A 27650-nucleotide genomic window follows, 5' to 3' on the forward strand; every position below is an offset into this window, starting at 1 on the left:
AGCCGGATGGTAACAAAGAGAGGGAAGGTAGTCAGAACTGAGGGGATTGAACTACCAGAAGGCAACATTGCAGACATAGAGGACAGTTACAAGTACTTGGGGATCCCGCAGGCAAATGGGAACCATGAAGAGGCCGCTAGAAAAGCTGCAACCACCAAGTACCTGCAGAGGGTCAGGCAAGTCCTGAGGAGTCAGCTGAATGGTAAGAACAAGATCCGGGCCATCAACACGTACGCCCTGCCCGTGATCAGGTACCCTGCTGGGGTAATAGGCTGGCCAAAGGAGGAGATAGAAGCCACTGACATAAAGACAAGAAAGCTCCTTACCATGCATGGAGGGTTTCACCCCAAGTCCAGCACCCTGAGGCTGTACGCTAAGCGGAAGGAAGGGGGCCGGGGACTGGTGAGTGTCAGCACCACAGTCCAGGATGAGACAACGAACATCCAAGAATACATTGGGAAGATGGCCCCAACTGACCGAGTGCTCAGTGAATACCTCAGGCAGCAGAAACCCAAGAAAGAGGAGGGAGACGAGGAACCATCATGGAAGGACAGGCCCCTGCACGGTATGTACCACCGGCAGATAGAGGAGGTGGCTGATATCCAGAAATCCTACCAGTGGCTGGACAAAGCTGGACTGAAAGACAGCACAGAGGCACTAATCATGGCAGCACAAGAACAAGCTCTGAGCACAAGATCCATAGAGGCTGGGGTCTATCACACCAGGCAAGACCCCAGGTGCAGGCTGTGTAAAGATGCCCCAGAGACAATCCAGCACATAACAGCAGGGTGCAAGATGCTAGCAGGCAAGGCATACATGGAACGCCATAACCAAGTGGCCGGCATAGTGTACAGGAACATCTGTGCCGAGTATAACCTGGAAGTCCCGAGGTCAAAATGGGAGATGCCCCCAAGGGTGGTGGAGAATGACCGAGCTAAGATCCTGTGGGACTTCCAGATACAGACGGACAAAATGGTGGTGGCTAACCAACCGGACATAGTGGTGGTAGACAAACAGAAGAAGACGGCCGTAGTGATCGATGTAGCGGTTCCGAATGACAGCAATATCAGGAAGAAGGAACACGAGAAGCTGGAGAAATACCAAGGGCTCAGAGAAGAGCTCGAGAGGATGTGGAGGGTGAAGGTAATGGTGGTCCCCGTGGTAATCGGAGCACTAGGTACGGTGACTCCCAAGCTAGGCGAGTGGCTCCAGCAGATCCCGGGAACAACATCGGAGATCTCTGTCCAGAAGAGCGCAGTCCTGGGAACAGCTAAGATACTGCGCAGGACCCTCAAGCTCCCAGGCCTCTGGTAGAGGACCCGAGCTTGAAGGATAAACCGCCCGCAGGGGCGTGCTGGGTGTTTTTATATAGTTAAGCCATTTAACCTGCTGATCATTCAAGGGATGAACAGACAATCCAAAATTATCAACTGAAATTGTCTTTTATGTGTGAGCACATAACTGCACCTAATTCTCAATTTTCTAGTAAAATATAAAGAAGCAAGAAGTGAGTGGGTCGAGACTTTTGCACAGTACTGTGTGAAAGTTTATTTCCCCCTGTTTGTAATTATATCTGAAATATCACTATGTGCCCAGAAATACCAAAGAGGCAATTTCTAGGAAAATATTTTATAAATATAAAACATAAATATCCAATAATGCAGTGTATTAGTGTAGCATATAATGGTGCTGGGTGGAGTAACTCTTCCTTTTAAGTGTTTAAATATATGGTGCTTCATGGCAATACATACGTCTTTTCAATTTGTTCATCATTACTTGCTACATATTAAATAAGGTTGAGTTACCATGGTAACATGTCTCCAGAAGGCAATATGACTCTTAGGAAGGCACGTGAATGGACTAATTAGTGGAGTTATAATGTGTTGACAATAGTATTCATATTCCATACATGATGCGTGGTATGGGATTTCTCACAATGCCATGTTGTTAGCCTTATTATTCACACGTTCATATGTACTGAATTTAAACTCAAACATGTAAATATTTCATTGTCTGTGGTTTGGAGGTAGTAATTAAAATATCCCATTGATGCTGACTGTGTGGAGAATACTATTAGTGTCGCGGCTCATATGGTGTCAATTAATTTTCTCTCATTTTTGTCGCCTCTCTCTGCTGGTGCCCTCTCAGCATCTTCAGTGAATTTAAAGTTAAAAATATAAGTGCTGTTTCTCTGCTTTGGGTCAAAGCAGCCACTTAAAGTGAGTGATTCTGTGTGTTTTGTTGCTTCACAAACACCCATAGACACTTTTTAAAATGTAGTTTCTTTATTAGATTTGTTGCTTTGGGAAATGGGAACACATGAGGACACGGACATTTTAATGGGCAACTTCTATGGACTGCCTTTGCATTTTACTAAGAGCTGGCGGTGCCTTTTATCTCCTAGATGCTGTGTACATAGACTTTTAGACTCGGAAATCACAGAGCCTCGGGCTCTGTCCTTCTTGCACCAGCTGATGTCTTATGAGCCACAGTAAGGGTTGGCTATATTATCAATAAACCCTAATGATGTGATTGCTCTTCCCCTGCTCCATTGTTCTCAATTAAAAGCGAGCCGTTCTCTGAGGACCACAGAGACAAACTGGTTAATGTTCCTTGGATTTTATCCTTCCAGCTCAATCAAAGCAAGGTTCTTTTGCAGTAGTTGTAATACACTCGTGATAACTTGAAACTTTATTTATAAATGTGTGTATATTTTATAAGTGTGTGTAGGATCAGTCCAACTGCGCCTTCACAGTTAACTAAAAGTGAAAAACTAGTTCATGCATTTATTACTTCTCACATACAAGGTCTTAAATAATCAGGCCCCATCTTATCTTAATGACCTTGTAGTACCATATCACCCTATTAGAGCACTTCGCTCTCGCTCTGCAGGGCCACTTGTTGTTCCTAGAGTATTTAAAAGTAGAATGGGAGGGAGAGCCTTCAGTTTTCAGGCCCCTCTTCTGTGGAACCAGCTTCCAGTTTGGATTCAGGAGACAGACACTATCTCTACTTTCAAGATTAGGGTTAAAACTTTCCTTTTTGCTAAAGCATATAGTTAGGGCTGGACCTCCCTTAGTTATGCTGCAATAGACATAGGCTGCCGGGGGATTCCTATGATGCATTGAGTTTTTCCTTTCCAGTCACCTTTCTCACTCACTATGAGTTAATAGACCTCTCTGCATTGAATCATATCTGTTATTAACCTCTGTCTCTCTTCCACAGCATGTCTTTTATCCTGTCTTCCTTCTCTCACCCCAACCGGTCGCAGCAGATGGCCGCCCCTCCCTGAGCCTGGTTCTGCCGGAGGTTTCTTCCTGTTAAAAGGGAGTTTTTCCTTCCCACTGTTGCCAAAGTGCTTGCTCATAGGGGGTCATATGATTTTTGGGTTTTTCTCTGTATCTATGAAGCGCCTTGAGACGACTTATGTTGTGATTTGGCGCTATATAAATAAAATTGAATTGAATTGAATTAAATCTATTGACTCAAGGTGCCAGTAAGACAGGGCTCTAGACTAACTTTTTGACATGGGCGCACCGGTACGCCTAACTTTAAAAATTTAGGCGTACCGGCACAAAAGTTAGGCGCACTCAAATTTTTCAACCGCATCGCTTAACACCGCAGTTTTACATGTGCACTTTCTTTGGGGGGGGAAGTCCATACAGACAATATTAATTTCTAAATTATTAACTAACAAACTTGTGCTTAAAGTGCTTTGTCAATATTGTAGAAAATGTTAAAAACTTAATCATCATCTTGGCCTCCTCTGACGACCTGTTTGCTGCTGTCTGCTGCTGAAAGGCCGTGGGGAGAGGGGACACTTGGGCAGTGCATTTACTGCAGCATATAATGTGTTTTCTGGATACACTGTGCTTTTTCAGCATTCAAATATTGATGGCACCGTGTCAGAGCACTGGCTATGAATTTCAGACAGATCAGGCCTTAACTTAACAAAAAAGTTATCAATAGTTCTTTTCATCTTTTCTTATTACCCACAGCTACAGTACATCCACTTCTCTCAGGCCTAGGCTGCTCACTAGGGCTGAGTATCATCACTGATTTCTATAATCCATTCAATTCCGGTTCTCAAAGTCCTGATTTGATTCAATTTAGCCTCAGACAGTCAGAAATATTATAATTCTGATCATTTATCAGTACTGATACACATGAGACTTCATCAGAATTGTGAAAATCACAGCAGATGCCTTTGTGTGAAAGTAACTGAGAATAAAACACAGGAAAACATGAAGGAGATTTTCCTGGTCTGGCTTTTTATAGCAGATAACCTTAAAAATATTCTGTAATTTTGCATAATTTTAAGAAATTTAAATTTCTTCAGTATTGAACAGCAGAAATTAGGCTTTCTTGTCCGAGGTCATTTAAGTGAAAAAAGAAAAAGCGCTGTAAACAACGCTAGACTGGTGGGTAATAAGCGAATGAATAATGCAGAAAACAGATTTGAGACGGGAAACTGTTCCTGAAGTACAGAGAGAGAGAGAGCTGTGCAGGAAGTGTGATTTTTATCGTGGTGGAAGCAAAACAGCAAAAGTCAGAGGGAATTCATGACGACATTGATCAAATGTGAAGCGCAGTTTGCTGCTTCTTTTGCTGCAGGCTCGGTGAATTTTGGTTGGAGAGAGGCAAAACCTGCAGCTCAGAATCAGCGCAAAAAGACGTAAACACAGCGCGGACCCGAAGAATCGCTAAGCTCCGACAGCGTGTCCGTGTTCAGGCCGTCGGGTGAGAAAGCCGAGAAAGACGAAGCTGATTCTGATGTGTTGGGTCCGCTCCGTGTTTAGGTCTTTGTGTGGAATCCGTTAATGAATTGATATCGCTTTATTCAAGCTACTCACCTCTCTCTTCCACCTGCACTTTCAACTGGACCACGGCCAATCAGAGAGGTCCCGCCCCTGACTATCTCTGATTGGTTTAGTCCACGATAGGGGCATAATGTGTGTCTGTTGTTGACCACACGGAGAGTTACAGAGATTTTTTTTTTGTTACCGGAACAGTTGGTCGCACCTGTGCGACCAAATATTTATTTTTAGTCGCACCACTGAAAAATTTGGTCGCATTTGCGACCAAATTGGTCGCACTCTAGAGCCCTGCAGTAAGAGTAGCAGCAGGATTATAGTATCACATTAGTGACACAGCCTTATATACAGTGACAAATGTAAGCGCATAAGTAGCATGCTTAATACTTTAGTTTAAAAGTAAAAATAAGTAAAGTAACCAGGATGCTTTATCTTGGATAGAGCTTTTATACAGGTTGTTTATGTCATGGTCCTGGGTGAGTGACCCAGTGTTTTGTAGCTGTTTCATTTCATTTCTTGATTATTTGGTATTTAGGGTTGTCACTGTTAATATTTTTGGTTCTGTTCTAGTAATTCTTTTTCTCAGTTTTTGTATTTTGAGCTCCTTCTGTTCTGTGTGACTGTGCCTGCCCTGGTCCCACGTCTCCGTGTTTCCTCCCTGTTGCCATGTCTGATGTCTTAGTGTTAAGCTCGTGTCTGTGCATACCTGTTATATTTCCTGTTTTACTTTGAAGGTCCTTGTCTTATGTGAATGTGTCTGGCTTTGCTTCCCTAGTCTCGTTAGCCCTGATTTCTCCCAGCTGTGTTTCCCTCCTGTCTCCTATTCCCTGATTACTCCACTGTGTATATAAGCCCTGTGTTTTCTTCTGCTTGCTGCTGCTTCGTCTGTGTTGTCTCCCCCAAGTTTCTCTGTGTTGTCTCCCTGTGTAACCTCTGTGAGTTTCTCCTTCTGTGCATTCAGGTTTCAGTTCAGTTTCATTAGTTTTCCCAGTTTAGAGTTTCCTTAGTTTCTGCATATGTCATCTCCGCTCCTGTTGTGTTCTCCACTCAGCTCGCTCTCATCACAACCTCGGCCTGCATTTGGGTCCTTACCTCACCTCCACACAGCTTGCCTCGTCAGCCATGACAGTTTATAGCCCTCATTTTCTCCATGTAACGACATCAGTCATTTCCATTCAGCATTTGCTCCTTCTATCATATAAAATGCAGCTAACACGTGCTCCAGCGATACTCAGCTTGGTCCATTTTTGACTTCTGGGCTGCTAGTATTAATGCTTCACGTGCCTTCATAACCTGGTTGTACCCAACAGTTTGTTTTTGCCTCAACTAGTAAAACGAACTTGATGTTTTTAGCTGTAAAGCGAGCAGTTTTCTTGCATATTGTACAAGTGTTGCCTAAGCATTCTACTTTAGAGGTTGTTGAAGTAGCTCCCTTTTTACTAAATCATCATTGGAGGCTGACACGGCTCTCACTCTTAAACATGCTTATCTTGTTGTTGTGCTCGCACGGCGAAGCTATATCATTAATATTTTAATATGAAACAATTTAATTACACAAAAAATTTATACCGGTATCACGCACGCTACGATATGGTCAGTCTTCAGTTTAAACTTGGGAAGTGTCATAACCCCAGTTATGACAAATGTTTCAGCGAAATAAGAGTAAAAGCTTTCATTTCCACCACAGCTGGAGGACTGTGGAAATTAGGCACGTAAGCCCATTGTTGTTCAAGATTGAATGGATCCAGTGAATTAATTCAGATGTTTGATGATTATCTGTTTATGCTCAGTCGCGTTAAAAACAAGCGGCAGGTTAAGCACTAGAAGAGATTAGGGGTTTGTTCAACTCTGCTGCTTCAAGGTCACCCCAATTTCCAATGAAACTCCACTGCTTTTGTGAGCCTGATAGCTACAGTCGGACCTCTGTGACAGTCAGCTATAATCATTTGTTTTAACCACAGACTGTTTTATCTGTTGTCTTGTTGCATCTGTCTTGTACATTCAAATGTGAGCGTAAAATCAGCCTGTACATATGTCTTTTTGTTTTTTCTCATTTGTTTTGGCATCCATACTTTGTTAATTTGCTACAACATGAATAAACAGCAACTGCGCTGTAATGTACTTACTCCAAGCCCGAAATTCTGCTCAGAGCCACATCTGCTCTGCATATTTTGTTCTTTCTTTCTTTTTGGTGCAGTGATGGCTACACGTGGAGCTCATAATTTGGAACACAAAACTCAGAATAGCTTAACCTTCAAACGCCTCATTTTAGATGCTGACTGCATGAGGACTTTATCTCTGTGCAGAACACATGGTTAACCTTAACTACTTGTCTGACTCAGCACTTAATCCTGGTCGGGATGGAAGTGTGCCATTGTGTGTGTGTGTGTGTGTGTGTGTGTGTGTGCGTGTGCGTGTGTGTGTGCGTGTGCGTGCCAGTATGAGGATTTGCTTCAGTGAGACCATAAGAGGCTGTTTTGGGAGCCATACTGAGTGTTGCATCTGAAAAGCTTCTCCTTTAGTCTGTCCGCATAAACTGAGTCATGATTCAAAGCACGAATGGAGGCTGGCTGTGACTCACACTGCACCCTTTGACAGATTTGGCGAGCACACAGACGCTCAAAAAGTCGCATGCAGCAGTACCTTCCTGTCCCCTGGAAAAGCACAGGAAGCAGTAGCGTGCCAGCAGCACAAGCGGATTCTGTTTGTTCCCATGGCCGTATCATCCAAAGGTGAAGCAGCTCGTCTGGACAAGACACCCCGGAAGTGGGATGGAGAGCTGCCTCTTCAGCTAACAGACAGACACAGGAGCCCTGCTGTTCTCCCTGCTGTCTCTTTATCGCGCTCTGTCTCTTTATTTTGACGGGCCTTTCCATCGTTCGCTGACACTCGGTTCTTTTGCAGAGATGCTCACACACTCACAAGCCTACTTAAGAAAATGCTTAACCTCCTAATCTGACTCTAGAGTTTCTGCTTCCCATCATACGACCAAAGATCGGTCCGAATGCAAAACATTATCATTTGATACAAAGCGCATATTCATATCAGATTCCTCATGATCTCCTCTTCCTTTGCTCTCCCCTCAATATTTAATGCACTGCTTGTCATTTTAATCACATACACAACTTCCAGCAGCACTGGCGTGTCAACATGTATTTTCGAAGCACTCGAAGTGCCTCTACTTTTCTAACAAGTTCAGAATTTATTTATTTTTCTCCATACATTGTATTAATATTTACAACCTCACCAGGACTCAGAAATGTGCTTTGATTCCCCTCGTGTAGCCTGATGCAGATATAATGAGGCTTTGGTTTTGCATTAGACTACAACCGCCGCAGCCACTAAAATTAATAACTGTTGGCAGTTACAGAGGCACTAATATGACTCTGTGCCATGCTAAGGGTAATAGTAATAAAATTAATTACTTCAACAGGGTCAATGCATCAGTCGTGGCATATTTAAACCGATAATGAGTTGTTCCATGGTTTTTGATTTTCGTCTTCCATGCCCCCGTGTATTGATAAAGATCCATGAAGGTTACACCGGTGTTTGCCGGCTTTGGCTGAGGGCGCGCATGTGCTCTAGAGGTGCTAGCAAAGGTCTTAAGAGCTAATGAAAGATTGTGTAAATAGTGTGATGCCTGTCACTGGCATTAACACAGAGGTGAGGGAAAATATAGCGTGCAGGTGTTTAATATTAATTGCACGAGAATATGTACTTAGATGTTAGTGTTGGAATGAATTTGTTTAACTTTAGGCTTCTTGATCACCTTCTCTGCTTTCTTAACAGCCTGAGATTTGAATGGAAGTTGATGCTGTTATTTTTGCGCATTTTTGTACACTTTGGTGTATACGCAGTGATCATCTGCCAGTTGCTGTCTCACAGTATTACCATTTGGTCACATGGGGGTATGTACATAGGAATGGATGAAAAGCATTAGAGTAATTTTACATGTTGCACTTTTGTTCTTTTCCAACTTTTCTTGACATAAAGACACCATCAAAGGCAGCTGTTTTCCCTGTGTACTGTTTACCAGTGCATTTCCTCTTTATGTCAATCAGAGAGGACAAAGAAGCTCAACACAACTCTACACACAGACACACATTTGTAAGTCTTTGTTTCTCTCTTGTCTGCAGGGCAGAGTCAGAGCATAACCCCTGGGTGGTGCTAACCTCAGCCTTACTGACCCGCTGCAAGGGATCAGAGGTCAAAACAGACCTGGGTCAGCAGGTTGTCACCATGGTGAGATCTCTCTATAACAGCAAACACAAGCTCCCTGTGCAGGTAATCAGATAATACTCTGTATTTTTTGTTTGTGAACGTCTAGCCTTTTCTTTGTTGCAGTAAACTTGAAAGTGTGTTAAAGCAGTAAATCTTTATTTATTTCAGCAAAATTAAATTGGTGAATGTATTTCCATATCAAAGTACTGCATAAGAGTCCTCTTACTCACCTGTACCACCAGGCCAAAGCAATGGTTTTGACTCGATCAGTGTTAACCCCGCCCCCTGAGTTTGATGGGTGAGGCTGACAGAATTATTTCATGATGAGAGCCAGGCGCCAGGACTGCCAAAATGAAATAAATAAATATATCATTAAATAATTAATTAAATGTGTCAATAATTAATTAAATGTGTCAATAATTAATTAAATGTGTCAATAATTAATTAAATGTGTCAATAATTAATTAATTAAATGTGTCAATAATTAATTAAAATGTGAAATACATAAATAATTAATTAAATGTGTCAATAATTAATTAATTACATATATCATAACTATTTATTTAATTAATTAATTCCAATTTTAATTAATTATTGCCACATTTAATTAATTATTTAATGGTGTATTTAATTAATTCATTATGGCAGTCCTGGCGTTCCATACTAATGAACCCCATTACCATCTTTTGAACTGCCAGATACAAAACCAGCCGTTCTCTGTTTCAGTCCAGAGGATGCAGGTTTATTTTTGCACTTGTGGTAAACTGATAAACTGTGTTCACTGGTTTTAAAAAGAGTTTGTGACCCCAAGCAGTGATTTCCATTACAGAATCTGTTTTTAGTGCAGTGCTGCCCGAGGGGCCCAAAATATCGGTTTCATAATTGGTTTTCAGCCTTTGGGTACAGAGATTTCTCTGGATTCTCTGAATCTTTTAATCACAATGTGTACAGCACCTTCAGTAATAGCACTATCAAGCTATTTTCAAGAATTATTATTCTAATTATTTTTAAATTATTTGTATTTTTTTTCTTTCACAGAGTAGGTAACTCCTCCACATCTTTAAATCTCAAAGATTTGAATGTGTGTGGGATGTTTTTTATACTCAGTCGCGTCACTTACTTGTTTCTAATTAACCTAATTAGTCGTGAGCGCCTCTGCCCTGTCTTTTTAAAATGGATTTATCTAATTATTTACTTAAGCAGTACACAAGTTTTCCAATTGACTGTTATCCATAGTTTTTTTAAAACATATTTCTGGCATCAAATTCAACATGAATCAATTTTTTTTTTTTAGTTGTGTGTTCAGGTTTTTAACATTTGACGTGTCGTCTTTGTTATATTTTTACGTTTTGGGTTTTAAGTGTTTGCCAATTATTTCATGAAGCTGTTTTGTTGTTGTTTATTTACAATTCATAGTGCTCTGGGTTGTATGGGCATTTGTATTCCACTTTATGCTCCTACATTACTTCATGTGCTGTTGTGTTTAATTTATATGTAAAAGTATTCCAGTGATAGAAGATGAGCACTAACATGGGACTCTGAAAGGTGCATGATCTTTGTTTTCATCACTTACTATTTTAAAATTAGTATGGCTCCTAAACATCAGTTCATCTTTTGTCACCATTATTATATTTAGCTTGTTCACGCTCAGTAGAAACACGCTGCAGTGCCATCATTTTAACCAATATCTAAATACAGGAGGCTAAAGGTATTAAGCATGTAACCCACAGCAATGTGTTAGCATCAGCTCAGTGCTCTCTGCAGTGTACTATATGCACTAGCCTCCCATTGATATCTAACAGCTCCTAATGCTATTCATGCCCTGCTGAGCACCATGCAACTGCTAAGCCAAATGCCATTCTGTATGTCTAGGGCCTCTGCATAAAATGAAAATAACAGCAAAAGAAAATTCATTTTTTATTTAATGCCAGCAACACCTTTCGCTCCAGTTAAACAAGGGCATGTTTACCACTGCGTTGCATCATCTTTTCTTTTAATAACACATAAAAAGCATTTGGAAACTGAGGATACTATTGTAGTGTTGAAAGTGAACTTTTTTGCTCCCATTCTTGCTTGCTGTGGGAGTTCTCTTCTTAACAGATCAGGCTTCTTTTGTCATATTATTTTTATTCAGCTTCAAAGTGTGCCAAATGTTGTCAGTGCTTGAAAGACCTGGATTGCAGACAGGCCATTTCAGCACTTGCGGCTTTTTGAATTCACAGCTGCAGAAGTATGTATGGGAGTGTCTTGCTGAAACAAGCAAGAACATCTGAAAGGCAGTATATGTAGACGGTACAGCAACATCAACCCTCCTACTGACGTATTTCACATACACAGACTAATTGCTGTAACCTTAAGAATAATTTACTGCAAGAAGCAAATATAATTGCAAAGCAATATCAGTTATGTAATTATTATTGGTAGCACTTTCTATTAAAGCTCAATAATAAAGGGGTAATAGTAGTGTAATAAGTGGGAAACAAGCTTGTAGCATGGTAAGTTATTATTATACAATTACCAAAGTAATAACCATGTAATATCCAAGTAATATATGGTAGTAACAGTGGTTACAGTTGAGTAATATTACCCTGAAATGTATGTAATTGGATAATAAGGGCCCCAAAACTGGGCGTAACAATGTCGAAATAGAGCTTGGTAATAAAGTGGTAATAGCAGGGTAACAAGGAAGAAACAAGAACGTAATAATGTGTCAATTTCAAAGTTATTACCAATCAATTACATGTGGTAGTTTCTGTGTAAAAAGCACAAAACAGACAGAAATAATAAATAAAAAGAAACAAAGAAAACCAGAAAACCCATACTCAAATATGATGAAACCAATCAGGGTAATTTTGAACCCCACAGAAAATAACTGAAGTAAACACAGATCCAGGCAGCGTGTCCCGAGTTTACCCCGCAGTTTTCTATACATGTTCAAAAGATCTCACCTGGGAGGCGCCCAGGAGGCATCTTGGTCAGATACCCAAACCACCTCAGCTGACTCCTTTTGATGTGTAGGAGTAGCTCCTCCAATGCTCCTTGCCCTGTCTCCAGGGCTGAGCACGAACACGCTTCACAGTAAACTCATTTCTGCCACTTGTATCTGTCATTTTATTCTTTTAGTCAATACACAGAGCTCCCGACAAACCGTAGGGTGAGGGTAGGAGCGTAGATCGACCAGTAAATCGACGGCTTCGCTTTCACGCTCTGCTCCCTCTTCACCACAACAGTGTCCTTATCACTGCCGAGACCAATCTGTCTGTCAATCCCACTCTCACTCCTTAACATTTTTAAAAAGCACTTATCAAAGGACAAATGGAAAACAATGGTGTGGCGTCATTAGGAACAAATTGAGTGGCAAAAGTCAAAAACTTGGACCCACCTATAAGGTTTAACAAAAACTATCCCTCTGGGGCACGCATGGACCCAGAGGGTCAGTAGGATGAGACTTTAATGGTGCCTTCACAGATATTAAAGTTAGCCATACCATAAGCACTAATGAACCCCATTACCATCTTTTGAACTGCCAGATACAAAACCAGCCGTTCTCTGTTTCAGTCCAGAGGATGCAGGTTTATTTTTGCACTTGTGGTAAACTGATAAACTGTGTTCACTGGTTTTAAAAAGAGTTTGTGACCCCAAGCAGTGATTTCCATTACAGAATCTGTTTTTAGTGCAGTGCTGCCCGAGGGGCCCAAAATATCGGTTTCATAATTGGTTTTCAGCCTTTGGGTACAGAGATTTCTCTGGATTCTCTGAATCTTTTAATCACAATGTGTACAGCACCTTCAGTAATAGCACTATCAAGCTATTTTCAAGAATTATTATTCTAATTATTTTTAAATTATTTGTATTTTTTTTCTTTCACAGAGTAGGTAACTCCTCCACATCTTTAAATCTCAAAGATTTGAATGTGTGTGGGATGTTTTTTATACTCAGTCGCGTCACTTACTTGTTTCTAATTAACCTAATTAGTCGTGAGCGCCTCTGCCCTGTCTTTTTAAAATGGATTTATCTAATTATTTACTTAAGCAGTACACAAGTTTTCCAATTGACTGTTATCCATAGTTTTTTTAAAACATATTTCTGGCATCAAATTCAACATGAATCAATTTTTTTTTTTTAGTTGTGTGTTCAGGTTTTTAACATTTGACGTGTCGTCTTTGTTATATTTTTACGTTTTGGGTTTTAAGTGTTTGCCAATTATTTCATGAAGCTGTTTTGTTGTTGTTTATTTACAATTCATAGTGCTCTGGGTTGTATGGGCATTTGTATTCCACTTTATGCTCCTACATTACTTCATGTGCTGTTGTGTTTAATTTATATGTAAAAGTATTCCAGTGATAGAAGATGAGCACTAACATGGGACTCTGAAAGGTGCATGATCTTTGTTTTCATCACTTACTATTTTAAAATTAGTATGGCTCCTAAACATCAGTTCATCTTTTGTCACCATTATTATATTTAGCTTGTTCACGCTCAGTAGAAACACGCTGCAGTGCCATCATTTTAACCAATATCTAAATACAGGAGGCTAAAGGTATTAAGCATGTAACCCACAGCAATGTGTTAGCATCAGCTCAGTGCTCTCTGCAGTGTACTATATGCACTAGCCTCCCATTGATATCTAACAGCTCCTAATGCTATTCATGCCCTGCTGAGCACCATGCAACTGCTAAGCCAAATGCCATTCTGTATGTCTAGGGCCAGCTGACTGTGATATTAGTTTAGCACTAATGCTATTCAGTGTGAATAGGCTAGTGTCTGCCAGCCTGTCTAATATTAGTGTGGGATGGGGGGGTGGGAGGTGGGGGAGGCCTTTTACTCTGTTCTGAGCAGCTTTAATTTGAATCTGCTGGAATGAAACCGGCAGACCATGGGGGAGTCAGATTGCATTGTGATATCCGTACATTACTGGATGGGACTGTGTGTCTGGCGTGTGCATGTGTTTGTGTGTAAACCTTTTTAAAAGTATTAGGTGCCTCTACATTATATGCACATCGATTAACCTTCACTGTTCTCTCTGTTTCTGCTTCCCTCTTTTCTTCTCCCTTCCTCATTTTGACTCTGTCCCCTGATTGCCTTGTGCTATTCTCATCTCTGCCTTCGCTTTTGTCGTTCACCCTCTGCCTTTCATCCATTCATTTGCACATTTATCAATTCATCTTACCCCCTCCCAAATCTGTCTTTCTCTCTCTTTTTTTTCAGTGTATTAGACACATAGCTACCCTGCTGCTCCAAAATCAGCCAAGCCTCCTGCAGCCGGCACTGAAACTGATGTCTGAAAGCGGTGACGAGAAACTGCTTCAGCTGACTCTTGATCAGATCAACGGCATGAGCACAGTAAGTGTCATTGTAATAGTCTGGAGAGTTTGTGTTCAAATGGAGACACAAAGGAGTTTGCTTTATGAACTGCAGATTGGCTGGTGACATTTTTGTTGTCACTTATCCTTTAAAATTGTAAAATGTAAAAAGAAAAAGTGCTTCACGGCTTCCTGGAGCTCAAGGAGGTGTTCCAGATTTCTTTTCTTCTTTTTAATCAGCTGTTAACCCTTTAAAGCCAAGCATATCATAATTGATGCATGTGGTTTTGAGACTTCTACATAATCAGTGTGACTTTTTTTTACCCTCAAAAAATGATATAATTTGCATGACACATTTTCAATGACTAAATTGCAAAAATATGGCTAATGTAGCGAATGTGATACAAATTAAAACTCATATATGCAGATTAAAGTTTGATATATTTTCATATATATTTTGTCTAAAGGTTCAATGTTGTGGAAGTTTCCATTCAATAAAGCCTGCAGACAAACGGTGAGCGATCGCTAACATCTTTTAATCAAAACAAGAACAAAAACCCAAGCTTGGTGAGAGAAGCCATCGCTGGGGCAGTCGATCAGTCTCTCCTGGCATGGCCCTGGGTTTAAATACTTCCTACAGGAACAAAAGGCTGTACACAGCTGTTTTCACACCTTTGGTCTTCCCCCAAAGAAAGTTCATACTCCCTTGCAATGTCTTACATTGGTTGAAGAGACAAAAGGCACTTCCCCCCACCCTGGGTTCTTTGTGTGTGAATGCTTCCCCCAAACTTCCTGAGATACAATCACCCGGCTGTTCAATGGCATGAATAAGGTGTGTGACATTGAGACATGCTTAAACCCAGTGGCACCAAAGCATTATACAATAAAATAATATGAATAATACATAAATGAAAGAAATTCCTCTACATTCAACAAACACTCCAATATCAAAAAATTAAAGATTTCTGGCAGTTATTTCATGGTTTAGGTTTTAAAAGGTTAAAACCCAAAAGTTTTCAGTGTGTAGTAATGGTGTAGAGCTCAAACTGTCTTAGCCCTGTCTGCCTAATAAATGGCTTAAAAAAGGCATCTAAATATCAAATTAGGTTAATGCGTAATATGAATTATTTGTTTATTAACCTTTATGGCTTGCGCTTTAGAAAAAAAACTAGTGTTACCCATTGTGTTTTTGGAGCCTTAAGGTTTGCCTTTTGACCAAAAAAGTGTGACTGACTGAGAATCCAGAGACACTGCATGCTGAAAAGAAGATAATGGAAAAAGGTCTGGTCTGTTGTCTGAACATCCTCTTTCCCACAGTTTAAATTAAGTTCTGCTAAATAATTTCAACATCCTTACAAACCCAATTTCTCTACTTGCCAACTTGTCCTCTAGTTTTGGGAGGCCACCGTCAGATAAGAGCATAATCGTTCAAGACTGCGCAGGTCGCTCTCCACTGTTTCTTCAATCAGATAAGCAATTGTCACAAAGTGGGCTTCTCAGACCCAGCAGACCTTCTCTTTGTTCCTGGATCAGATAAGAGAAAGCCACACTATTAACTGACAGAGCCTCCATTAAATCAAACGATCAAGCTGCTATATTGGAACACCTGCTCTTAAACCTCAGTGAATAAGACAGCGGAACTGAGGAAAGTTAGGGTTGCTGGAAGTGGTGAGAGAAAGGATTTGTGATTTAGATGTGGGAAGAGAAAGTCAAATGGAGCAGGAACGGGTGTCGAGACAGAGAAATGGGATGAGAATGGAAATTACAAGGACAGCAAATGTATAAATTGTAACGTTGAAAAGGGACCCGGGCTACAGTAGATAGCACGCGGGAAAGACAGAAAAGATAAATCAGGTAGAGTTAGAGAAGGGATATATGAATGGAGGAAGACTGGTGGCGTGTCGCTGCTTTGAGAAATAATCTTACGTCTGCCAAGTAAAAGCTGAATGAACGGGGTCATGTTCGGAGCGGCACAGAACAGTGTTCATCTAGAGATAACATCATCACAGACACAGAAAAATTATCTTACATCTAATACATCTGATAGTGTGTTGGCTCCACGCTGCTCGCTGCTCATTGTCTGCATGTGCCTAGTGCCTTTGTGCATCCCTTCAAGTGTGTGAGTATTTCTGTGTGTGTGTGTATGTAGGACTTGTTTTGATTTCTACATGTTTTCAAGTGCATTGCTTCTGATTACTTAAACTTGCTTTGAAGGTTTTGTTCACATAAATGCTATTGCAAAAAACAGAATTTTGCAAAAAGGACGTTGTGTGCAAGTCTAGTATGTTTAGGCTTTGGGCATAATGAAACACTCAGTCTGATTCAGTACCAGCGCTCCTCATTGACTGTATTTAAAATCTTAACTCGAAACTCATAATTTCCATTAGGTTACAGTAATTGAATAAACGAACTTAAGCTCTCGTGTGACATCGTGCACACGCTGAGAGCTGCCCACCATATTGGACGTGATACGACCAGCAGTTGTAAGGAAAAAATGTTTATTCTCAACTGGTCAGTGCTAGCTGTCATGAGGTTAAGGAAGTGGAGGCTGTACATTAATCAGAAGGTCAGTGGTTTGAATCTTAATGTTGAGGCAGTCTTGGGCAAAATACGTGTGTGTGTGTGTGTGTGTGTGTGTGTGTGTGTGCTTGTATAAATGAGACATGTAGTACAGGGCGCTTTTAGTGCTCAAGTTGTGTAGAAAAGCACTACATAAGTACCAATCCATTCAGAAACTACTGATTTAACTAAGTGAATCACTGTAAAGCTTAAATTATTTGCAAATTCAAAACTTTCTGAGCATGAAGTGTTTCCTTAGTTTAATTGGGAGAAAAATCTCACATAAAGTACTGCAAATAGTTTCTATCCATGCAGATAGATTTGCTTTTGATCTGCCAAGGGTTTAAAATATCCAGCTATACAGCAAAATATTCAACATTTTGGTTTTGGTGTATCTTTTTAAAACATCTGAAAAGTTACTTGTAAAAATGCAACTTGGGCCTTCAGAAGGAATTATCTTTGTAATCTACATTATCCTTGTAACATGCTGTTAACAGTTTTTAAATGCTTGCTTGTTTAATGCCAAGAAGTTCCAATAACATTTATTAGGTTTGTGAATAATTCATAGTGACCGGAAAATATATATTACTGGAGCTGAAGCACAGCAGGGTTAAATTGTAAACTGTCCACATGGTTAGTTACCACAGCGTGAGCTTTTTCATTTAATTTGATTGTTAGCAAGTGCAAGATTGAATGTTGGCACTGGCCGTCTCCAGCGGACGTCCTCCCTTTACACTTCAGGATATTGCAGAGCAACTCTGCATCGACACTCTGAGCCTGTGGGAGAAATTACAACACCTGCAAAGTTTGGGGAGAAAAAAAAGTAAAGTCTGCATGTCGGCAATGATGATTCTCAAAATGAAAGTTGGGTCAGCTCATAAGGTGATGTTTGCCTTGTAAAGTTCATGTTGATCCACTTCTAAACGTGATGGCTTACACATACTGTTTCTATTTTAGCAGCTCTACAAATAGCCAGAACTTATCAGGAGTTACTGTGCAGCTGCTGTTAGCAGATCAGTATCTCAGGAGGAACAGAAATAATTGATTTTGATCAATCAGAAAATTCACTGAGTCAACAGCCTGTTAATTGACTGCAGTTACTGTTCAGTTACTTTTGGTTTGCATTTCATTGAGATTTTGTGTTTAGCCACGCTTTGTTTCACTCCATCATACTAGACAAGGTGCTGCTGCTGTGAGTTTTATTATAGTTCTCGTTTAAATAACTAGCCCGAGGTTGCTTTTTGGTCACAGTGAACTATACATTTGTTTGCATATGCCACTCTGAGTGATTGGCAGACTTTATCTTAAAGCACTGCCTACAGTTTTCTCCTGGCAAATAGCTTTGTATCTAGTATAAATCATTGTTTACATTGTTTTACCATCAAAACTTTTTTGCCACAGCTGAAGGTCCCTGAGGTTATCATTAAGAAAAAGAAATTAATTTAGAGTTTAATTAAGAAAATGTAATTAAGGGAAATCACTTGACCTAGGAAGCGAATTCAAAACAGTAACTGATTCATCCACAGTGAGATATATGTATATGTGCAGATTTTCCTTCACTTTTCCTGTGTCTTGCGTTGCTGCTGTGTGGTAGGTGAGTAAATGGGTATGCTGAGCTCTGCAGGAGGAGACCACAGTGGGCGTTGGAGAACTAAAGAATGGAGGAAAGGAGTGGGAGTAGTGCAGATTATTTGAAAAGGAGACAAAGAAGTAGAGAGCAGGTTATGGAGAAGGGAATGTATTCTTGATGCCGAAAAATACAGTGGAGGCTTTTAATTCTCTGCTTTCACACTGTTCAAAGTGTCGACACACAAGTCTTCAGCTGTACTCTCTTCCATATTGTCCATTTCTCTCCTCCTCTTGAAGATGTATGGAGTTGGGAGGAGGGAGTCAGGAGTTGACACCAGCCTGACTAATGCGAGTTCTCCATTCTGTCTGTAAACACACACACACACACACACACACACACACACACACACACACACACACACACTTATACAGATTCCTCTCAGTGCTGCAGCAGTCCTTGTGCCTTTTCAGCAGCTTATGTTTTTTGTCCAGGCTTTTCCATGATTCTACAAGGCTTACATTTTCTGTGTGGCACATGTTCGAGTCACAGTGACGACAATGGCATATTCAATAGCCTCGAAACTGCGGGTCTTTAGCCAAAAACCATAACATTTTCCATCTGAAGTGGCAATAGCAGGTTGTTTTGAACCGCGGCTGTCTGTGGCTCAGTGAATTGATAAAGTTGTTGTCTGCAGATGACTGGTTTCAAAAAGAGAACCATGTAAAACTAAATTTGCTTTTGATGGCTATGATATTTTTCTGAAATGGAAAAAAAAGTTGTGTATTTCTGCGTAGATCTACAGTACTGTGCAATAGTCACCCATCATTTTATTATATTTTGATACGAAATGGGAAATGGATACAAACATACATGGAAATATAGTATATAAGGCAAAAACAGAGTTTGTATCGGCAGTGGTAGTATGTTTGGGAACATTGTCATGCTGGAAAATTAAGTTGTTAAACCGACGTGTTCCAAACAGTAGGGTACATCTTTCGCCATCTTACAATGCTGTGATTGCAGCCATTCCCCAACTCTCTGTGAATGGTACTCATGGCCTTTGATCAGTGGGTTTTGGTCAGTGGTTGTTGATCAATGGTCATGAGAATTTGCATAATTATGTTTAAGGAACTGACCTCCCAGCCCATCGTTCCTTCAGTGGGCTGGTTTCAGGCATTATGCAAATATACTGTTTATAAGATTTGGGGAAACCTGCAGTCAGCTGAGACTGAAGAAGTCACTTGGATGAGTGACGAAACGTTTCTCCCACAAAACGCTACGTCCAGATGAACAGAATCAACGTTTGGAGATTTACTTTCCTGGATGATTGAGAATGCATCAAGACAATTGTAGATCAAATTTCTTCCATTATGAAAAGATCCCCAACGCTATTGGCTGAGACGCTCCCCAAACCATGACAGTCTCCACTGTGTTTTACAGATGGCTGTAGACACTCACTGTTGTACCTCTTTCCTGATCTTTTCTGTACATACTCATGACAATTTAAACCAAAATTTGCACTTTATGCCTGTCAAACTGTTATTTGTGTCATTTTTCAACAAAATGTTAACAAATCACGTTTTTGCGACAGGCTGCACGTAACAGTACCAAAAGATGGCATTTAAAAATTGTCATGTGTTTGTTAGGTATAGACACAACACTGGTTCATCCCTTGTTTCATAGATTCCTGCTTTGTTTGAGTGATTCTTAGGTGAGTTAGATGACTTGACAAACCAAAAAACATTCTTGTGAGAATGGTCAGGTACTAGGTACAGGTATAGTAGTGAAAAAGTAGCCAATGTCCAAAGAAAAACTTTGGAAGACCTTCAGAATCTCTCGGGACCTATTTTACCACTGTAAAAAATTACAAGTAAAACTGTCTCATTGGATGCAAAATATAAAGACTCAAGACTTTTGCATAGTCATGTAGTTTCTGTTGGTTTGAGTCTCAAAAGGAAAATGTACAATAATTCTGATAGTTAGGATAAATAGGCTGTTGGTTGAACAAACCAATCACTTTAGTGGTGTCTCTGAGCTTTGGGGCTGTTTTCTGAATTTTTGCTCATGCTTTCAGTTGGATTAGAAAATCGTAGCCATTGTGAGGCTACTGAACCACTTTAGAGTAGCCACATTAGCCACAAGTGACCCGTTTGGTTCCCATGTGAAATTTTCCAGTAGCCAGAGTGCCTTCCAAAGCCTGACAGAAAAACAGCCAATCACAGGAGTGGCTCCCCAAACGCTGATCCAGTCTTGCCAAAATGATTCTGTGAAAATATTCACAGAATCAAAGAAAAGATGACATAGCCTAAACTAGATAGCTAGCTAGATAAACATGCTGTGTAATGCACTGCTACAGTGGTTTGTGGGTTTACTTGTGTTTACCACCCAATGATGGGCCAGTTTTAGTGGTAGTGCTTCATCTTTCTATCTTTTCTTTTTTGAATTTATTAACAGTTTTAATTCGAACTTGTGCTCCCTTGTGTATGTTTTTAATCAGTTAGAAAGAACTCAAAATCCCGTTGAAAGAGTTGGATGCACCTTGTCCATCTGCCCAGTGTAGTGAGGACAAAAGGGGCATGTGTGCTTGTGTTTGATTGAGTGATTATGTGTCTAATTGCTTGTTTAAGTGGGCTTGTTTACAGCTTTTTGTACCACATTGAACCTATTAATCTAGCTCTGTTTGCTTGCAGCTCACTGCGTTGATCCCTGAACTTCCTCACCGTGTGTGTGTGTGTGTGTGTGTGTGTGTGTTTGTCTCCTCGTATGCGTCAGAGCCCACTTTTATTTTTATTTTTTTGGCTTTAAAGCCTCTTCTTCTGTCACTTTCAATCATGTTGTGCTGCAAGCAAGAACTGTTTGGTGTCATTTGTGTGTGCGCACACTCAGTTTGGTGCACCGCTAAAGCCTGGGGACAGCTTGGATGGAGGGATAGGAAACAGAGCCTGGAGAAGAAGAAGAAGAGGAAAGGAGATAGTTGTGTGTTGTCTGGCATTCCAAAGAAGCTTTATGATTTAAATGATAAAAGAAGGCTGGGGCCATGCATTATGTATTAGGCATTGTACGTGTTCAGTAATTCCAATTAAGCTCTCAGCTGGGTTTAGCTCAGTGAGAAAGAGCTGAGAAGGACGTATACAAGAAATGAGAGACATGCAGGGTAAGAAAGGCAAACAAGAGTTTAAAACACTGACCAAACTAATCAGGTAACGTTCAGTGGCCTCTCGGAACAAGCCAGGAAAAGACTACCTTTTTTTTTCCTTTCGTCTTTGACGGCGCGAGACAGCAAGAAATGAGAAGGTAATAAGAGCAAGAGGGGGGTTGGACATCTGATGGCTGCAGCTCAATGTGTCAGTTCTCTTGTCACTCTGAGTGTTTGTTCACTCACTCAGAGTGCACACCAGCTGCGGGTGCGAGCACACTCACAGGAGACAGAAGATGCCTCTTGTTTACGCATCTCCGAAGAGAGAGACTGGGTGTTGTTTGAACCCTCGAAGACGGGCCTTTAACCTGATATAGATGCAACACAGCTACACCCCTATGCACAAAAATAGATCCACCTCAGGACAGGTTTTCATGTTCTCCGAGCTGTTGACCTGTGATACAGAAAGAAAGGCATGATGGATGTATTCCCTGCACAATCAGATCCTATTCACACTGATCTGTTTATTAAGACAAGACCTGGACAGACTGCAGGGGGAACTCAAGAACTCGGTGAGAGAGAGGAGAAAGGATGATGAGGGAGGAAAGGGAGAGGGAAAGAGGCAGTATATAGTCACATATACAGGTTTGTCAGAGTTGCAGCAGATGGCTAGCTGTGGAGCTGAGTCAAAGGATGATGTTGTAATTGCCTTTCACATGAAGGATCTGAGTTTAAACAGATGTTGTGGCAAGCATTCACACTGCCAAAGTGTCCCTGAATGAGATCCTGAAATCCCACGAGCTTCGCTAACCACTGGTCTTCTACTCAGCCTCACTTCTCATGCAAACATTTGCAGACCACAGGTTAGAGAGAAAGGATCACTGCCTCCTGTTTAAACACAACACAAGCAAAAAAACAGTTTTATATGCAGTTGGAAAATAGATGCAGCTGCATTGGTGGAAAAAAAAATATTTGGAAAGGTTTGAGCGAACAGTGCTGTTCCTCACTCTTGGACAGATGATTGGATGGAGACCAGATGCTTTGAATATGTAAAACAACACAGTGTATACGGTATAATGTATAAGAAGGATAGAAAGATTTAAAGTATTGATTGGTTTTTATTATCTGCAGCTTTTTTACAGTAGGGATAAGCACTTGAATGTGACACAGATGTTTGTGCTGTAAAAAAAAAAGGATATGCCGTTATCTGCTCCACTTTGATATCAAGATTCCCCTCCATCTCTCAGGTGCTTCTTCACATCTATTTCCAGCTCAACTGTCAATCCAACTGACTCTAAGACTCAAATCTGCTGTCTCTCTTGACACTGTCAAACAGTAATAGCCTGGGAGGTGTGTGTGTGTGAGAGAGAGAGAGAGAGAGAGAGAGAGTGTGTGATTCTGCATGGAGGACCAGGCCTGTGCTCGACTGATGTACTCGCTTTCTTTTTCCTTGCACAACTCCCATAACCAGGAAATGCAGAGGAAAACATGATTTTTTTTGTGTTTATTTATTAGATTCAGTGTTTGTGCGCGTGTTTACAATATTTGCATATTTCTGTCCCTACACTGGTCACCGTGCACAGGAGCGGGGCTAGATCATTGTCCTCTAAATTCGTACACATCTCATGCAGCCACAACCAACTGCATCTGATAATTAATTTGTGTGTTGTAATGCTAATCTAGTCTCCTCTGCAGGTATGATATTTAGAGCTTCCGCAACTCTGGCGCTTTTGTTTCACACTCCCCAGTAGTTGATAGTGTGCTACATATCAGTCATAGCTGATAAGGTGTATAGCTTATTTTAGAAGCCACACGTTATCATCATTGCATTTGCTATAGGCGTGAGCTCTCATTACAGCCAGGCTCCAGCAGGTTATTTCAGTGATTAACAGGCTTTAAGGTCCAATCAGATCAAATCTGAGGTTAATCGCACTTAGAACATCAAAAGGCACTACAGAGCTGCAGAAGATGACGCCTGCAGACTTATCGCGGGTTTATCAGCCCCTGACTTTTTTTCATACCACCACAATGAGGCTGATAGATTGGGTTTTCATTGGTCAAAAATATACTGGTTGGCATAACCTGCTCAGGATTAATTGTAATGATCATAATCAGATAAAAATCCTTATCAAATACATCTCACCGGACGATTAATTACATAAACCTTGCTAGTGCTGGGGTGGACCACATTTTCCTTCAGTACTGCATTAATTCTTGACTATATAGATTTAACAAGGTGCTGAACACTTTCCTCACAGATGTTGGTATGCACATCCATGATGTCACTCTCCCATTTCACCACATCCCAACTTATTCGATAGAGATCTGACGGTGATTGTGGAGGCCTTTTGAGCACAGCGAACTCACGGTCATGTTAAAGAAACCAGCTGAGATGATTTGAGCTTAAAGGGATGGACATGGTCAGCAACAACACTTGGACAGGAAGGCTGTGGCATTTGAACAGTGCTCATTTAAATGGTGTTTACTTGGTACCAAGGGCCCAAAGTGTACCAAGAAAATCACCTTTCTTCCTAATTCTGATGCTCAGTTTGAACTTCTGTATGTATGTGGATCTCATTTTTCTCAGAAACAAACAAAAAAAAAAAAATAGCAAAGAGAAATTAAAAATGCTTGCCATGAAAGAGTTTGGGTCTTTGGAGGTTAATCTAAGATTCAATAAGTATTCCCCACATGAATAGATGAAGTACAGTAACAGTAGAAAAACTGATTTAAAAAAAATTGAGTCAAGCTTATTTGGAAGAAAATACTCCAACATGCAACTTTTTCTTCCAAATAAAGGCATTTTTGCAATCTGGCTAAACATTTGTCTTGTTTGCAGCCTGTTTCATCATCTCACCTTGTGTTTCTTGCCTTGTCTGACTTTATTGACACACTGTCTATGCGTTTTCACATCTCAAGAAATCCTTTCTTCAGTGTAGTGTTACCATAACCACTTGTTCTTCAGTGCCAAATTGCACACATTTATATAAATGACACTTTTTTCCCCTACTCACACTTCTGAAGAATAAGAATCAGTTGCTCTTTTGCATGTAAATTTTAAAAAAAAGTCATCATTCGTGACATTGATCTTCCACAAAGCTCCAGAAATCCCATGTAGAACATTTGTTCAGAGTCTCTGTTGAGGTTGCAAAATGAAAAATAAAGCTGAAGTGTGAAGGTGTTTTTGAAGTGCTTCTCCTCAGTTCTGGTGTGCATTCAGCCCCTGAAAACAGTCGGTGGATTTAAAAATGTATGTATCTGACGCTCTCAGTGCATGTCAGCCAAGCTCTCTTCATCATACATTTTCCACACTCCTAACCCCCGCTGTCTCTCTTGTAGTTTTTTCCTCCTTGATTCTCATTATACACGGATGACCTCCTCATCCACCTCTGTTCTAGGTTCAAAAATTTCTCAGTCTGTCATCTTTCCTTTCCCCAGCTTGTCATGATTCATCTGGTCTTGTCTCTCAATAGAAGGCCTAGAAATTAAATTAGTAGTCATGCACGTCACACTAGTCACATGCCGACTCTCTCTCATCCTTTGGCAACAGGGCAATAATGACCTGGCAGGGTTTAAAACACATTAAATGGAAAATGCATTAAATCCACTATACTGATGTTCCTTCCCAGACCTTCTAACATTAGCACGAAGTAAAAATTACTTTAAGTTCAAAATATCAGTAAGCAGCTGAATAACTAATGCTTATCATCACATGAGCCAAGTGATCCTCTTAAAGGCTCTTTGTGTGTGTGTTTAAAGGAGGAATTGTCCATGCAGGGGAAAAAGATCGAGTTTTGGCTCTGCTCACCTTCTCCGCTACACTAGAGAAGACATGGGCTCCACATTTATAATTGATCTGCCTCAGCTCCAAAAATACCCCAACAAGGACACGCTGTTGTCTGCGTGTGCATGCACACAAGCGTGTAAAGTTGTGGAAGTGCAATCTTAATAATAGAGTTAGCAAACAGGTGAGAGGGTGCAGAGGAGACGGGCTGAGTCATGGAGAGACGGCCCTCTCAACCCCAGCACTCAGCCTGGCTTCTGCATGGCCTGTAAACCACTCTTAGCTGCCCTAACGGCATTTAGCTGTTTGAATTTGCATGTAATTCATTGATGTAACCAGGTGGATGATGGGATTAAAATATTATATAAAGGTCTGTTTATGACTCTATGAGCATATGCTCTAAACACTTTTAGTAAGCGAGAAGCTGCAAATAAAAGGAAAAAGAGAGGAAAAAGAGTTGTGTGTGTGTGTGTGTGGATTGGCGGTTGCGAGAAGCTGTGTGTGATCGAAAGCACATGCGAGAAAAATGGCGGTCAGCCGCGGGTCAACACAGGATGTGACCTGACACTGAAAGTGTAACATTGTAATCATACATCATTCAAAGGTTCCTGCTGCCGCGGCTGCATTGAGCTACAAAACCTTATTTCTGCAAAACGCAGTGGATGGTACAAATTCAACTCCACCAGCTGCTTTCAGTCTTCAGTCAGCCAGTAGATGTTTAGGGTTGATACCTGGAAGAGAAATTGGATACATTCATTCAAAATTTTTGGCTGTTTATCTTGACACGTGTTCTTTTCAGGGATAAAAAAAACAAACAGGATCACAGTTTAAAAGGAAACTTAGTTTCTCTTGATTCTATCCCCACATGTGTGTTTACACGTTCTCCTCCCCTTTTCTTCTTCCTCCAGGAGACGGCTTCCTCCTGCGATGAAGAGCTCCTTTCCTTGCTCCTAGATGCTGGGCTCCTGGTAGGCTGCGTCTCCTCAGCCCTGTACCCCCTGCTAAGCTCCCACATGCTGTCGCACCAGCAGGAGGGCGGTTGGGATGTGGAGAAAGCCGCCGCTGAGCTGATGGCGGCGGGCCACGGGCCTGAGGCAGGTTCCCTGTTGCTGGCTCACCGCGGAACCCACTCGGCCCAGTTCACCTTCAACTCCGCCTTGGCTGTTCTCGAGAAGTGGCTGTGAAAGGAGACGGGGAGACAGTTTGGACCGCAGCCACAGAGCGCTGTCGTAACCTAGCCTTAGGGAAAGAGTAGGAAGATGCTGAAAAAGGACTGCAATTAGATTGGAACGAGATCTGAAGAAGCAAAACTAAAAGCAGTCAATACCTCTACATTTAGTTCTCTAATCAGGTTTGAGGTTCATCAACAGAAGACATTTCAATAGCGCTGTCATCTGTGAAGGTATAAGAGAGGATACCTTTAATCCTGAAACATCTGCTCAATTAGAAAGATGATCTTTCACACACAGAAACAACCTCTGCTGTCACTCAGTCATGGATGAACGTTGAGACCGAGGCCTAATCACAGAATGCAACGGCTGCTCGGATTTATTTGTGTGTGCGCCGTGTCCTATTGTGTGATAAAGTAATTGAGCAGTGGGTAGCAGTGGGTGGATATTAGCCTATTGTTCCGTGACAGGTTTGCCTCTTTAACGTCCCATCGTTAAACACCCTGCCTCTGCTCCATTGTTTTCCCCCTAATAATGTCTAATTAATTCCTTCTAAACAAATTAGCCCCGCAGCTGCCCCCGTGCTGAGTGTACGGATGCACAAATACTATATATGACACACACCAGTGAAGTTATGTAAAGCTTATAATGATGAGGAATAAACGTGCACGCACGTGTGTGTGTGTGTGTGTGTGTGTGCGTTGATGTTGTTAGGTTGCTTTGTTTCATTTGAATAAATAAAAGCGTAAAATGCGGCTCTATTTTGTCCCACCTTTTAGAACCGAAATAAAGAAAACTGATGAAAAGGAGCGATTGTATTATTTTCATTTTTTATTGTATTGTGTTTCTTTATTCATGGTGGAAGAGTGCACAGATGGGTAACGTTTCTTATCAGTATTTTTAGTTCTCTTTTTAATTGAATGGGCTTTAAGATTGTATCCGCCTCATATAATGAATGCACTCAAAACATTTGCATCATAATTACAGCATTTTGAGGAGTGATTTGCAGGGCAAAGATTTAGAAAATGAAATCCAAACCCCTGGTTTATTTATTAATTTATTTTCTGTCAAAGCATTGGAAGTATGATTTTTAT

The 27650-nt window shown here is 40.8% G+C and overlaps 1 protein-coding gene across 1 annotated transcript in view; it reads left to right on the forward strand.

Moving 5' to 3' along the window:
• nbas (NBAS subunit of NRZ tethering complex) overlaps positions 1-27365 on the forward strand; it is a gene marked incomplete at its 5' end in the record, with an annotated part of 182930 nt that extends 155565 nt beyond the window's left edge. Inside the window, 3 exons of the mRNA XM_082505113.1 lie at positions 8951-9098; positions 14244-14378; positions 26296-27365. Of these exons, the coding sequence (XP_082361239.1) occupies positions 8951-9098; positions 14244-14378; positions 26296-26571 (559 nt within the window). The 3' untranslated portion in view covers positions 26572-27365. The remainder of the gene's footprint in view (positions 1-8950; positions 9099-14243; positions 14379-26295) is intronic.
• Positions 27366-27650: the final 285 nt, after the last annotated feature.

The sequence above is a fragment of the Aulonocara stuartgranti genome, assembly GCF_965226115.1.
Source record: "Aulonocara stuartgranti genome assembly, chromosome: 15".
NCBI lineage: Eukaryota > Metazoa > Chordata > Actinopteri > Cichliformes > Cichlidae > Aulonocara > Aulonocara stuartgranti.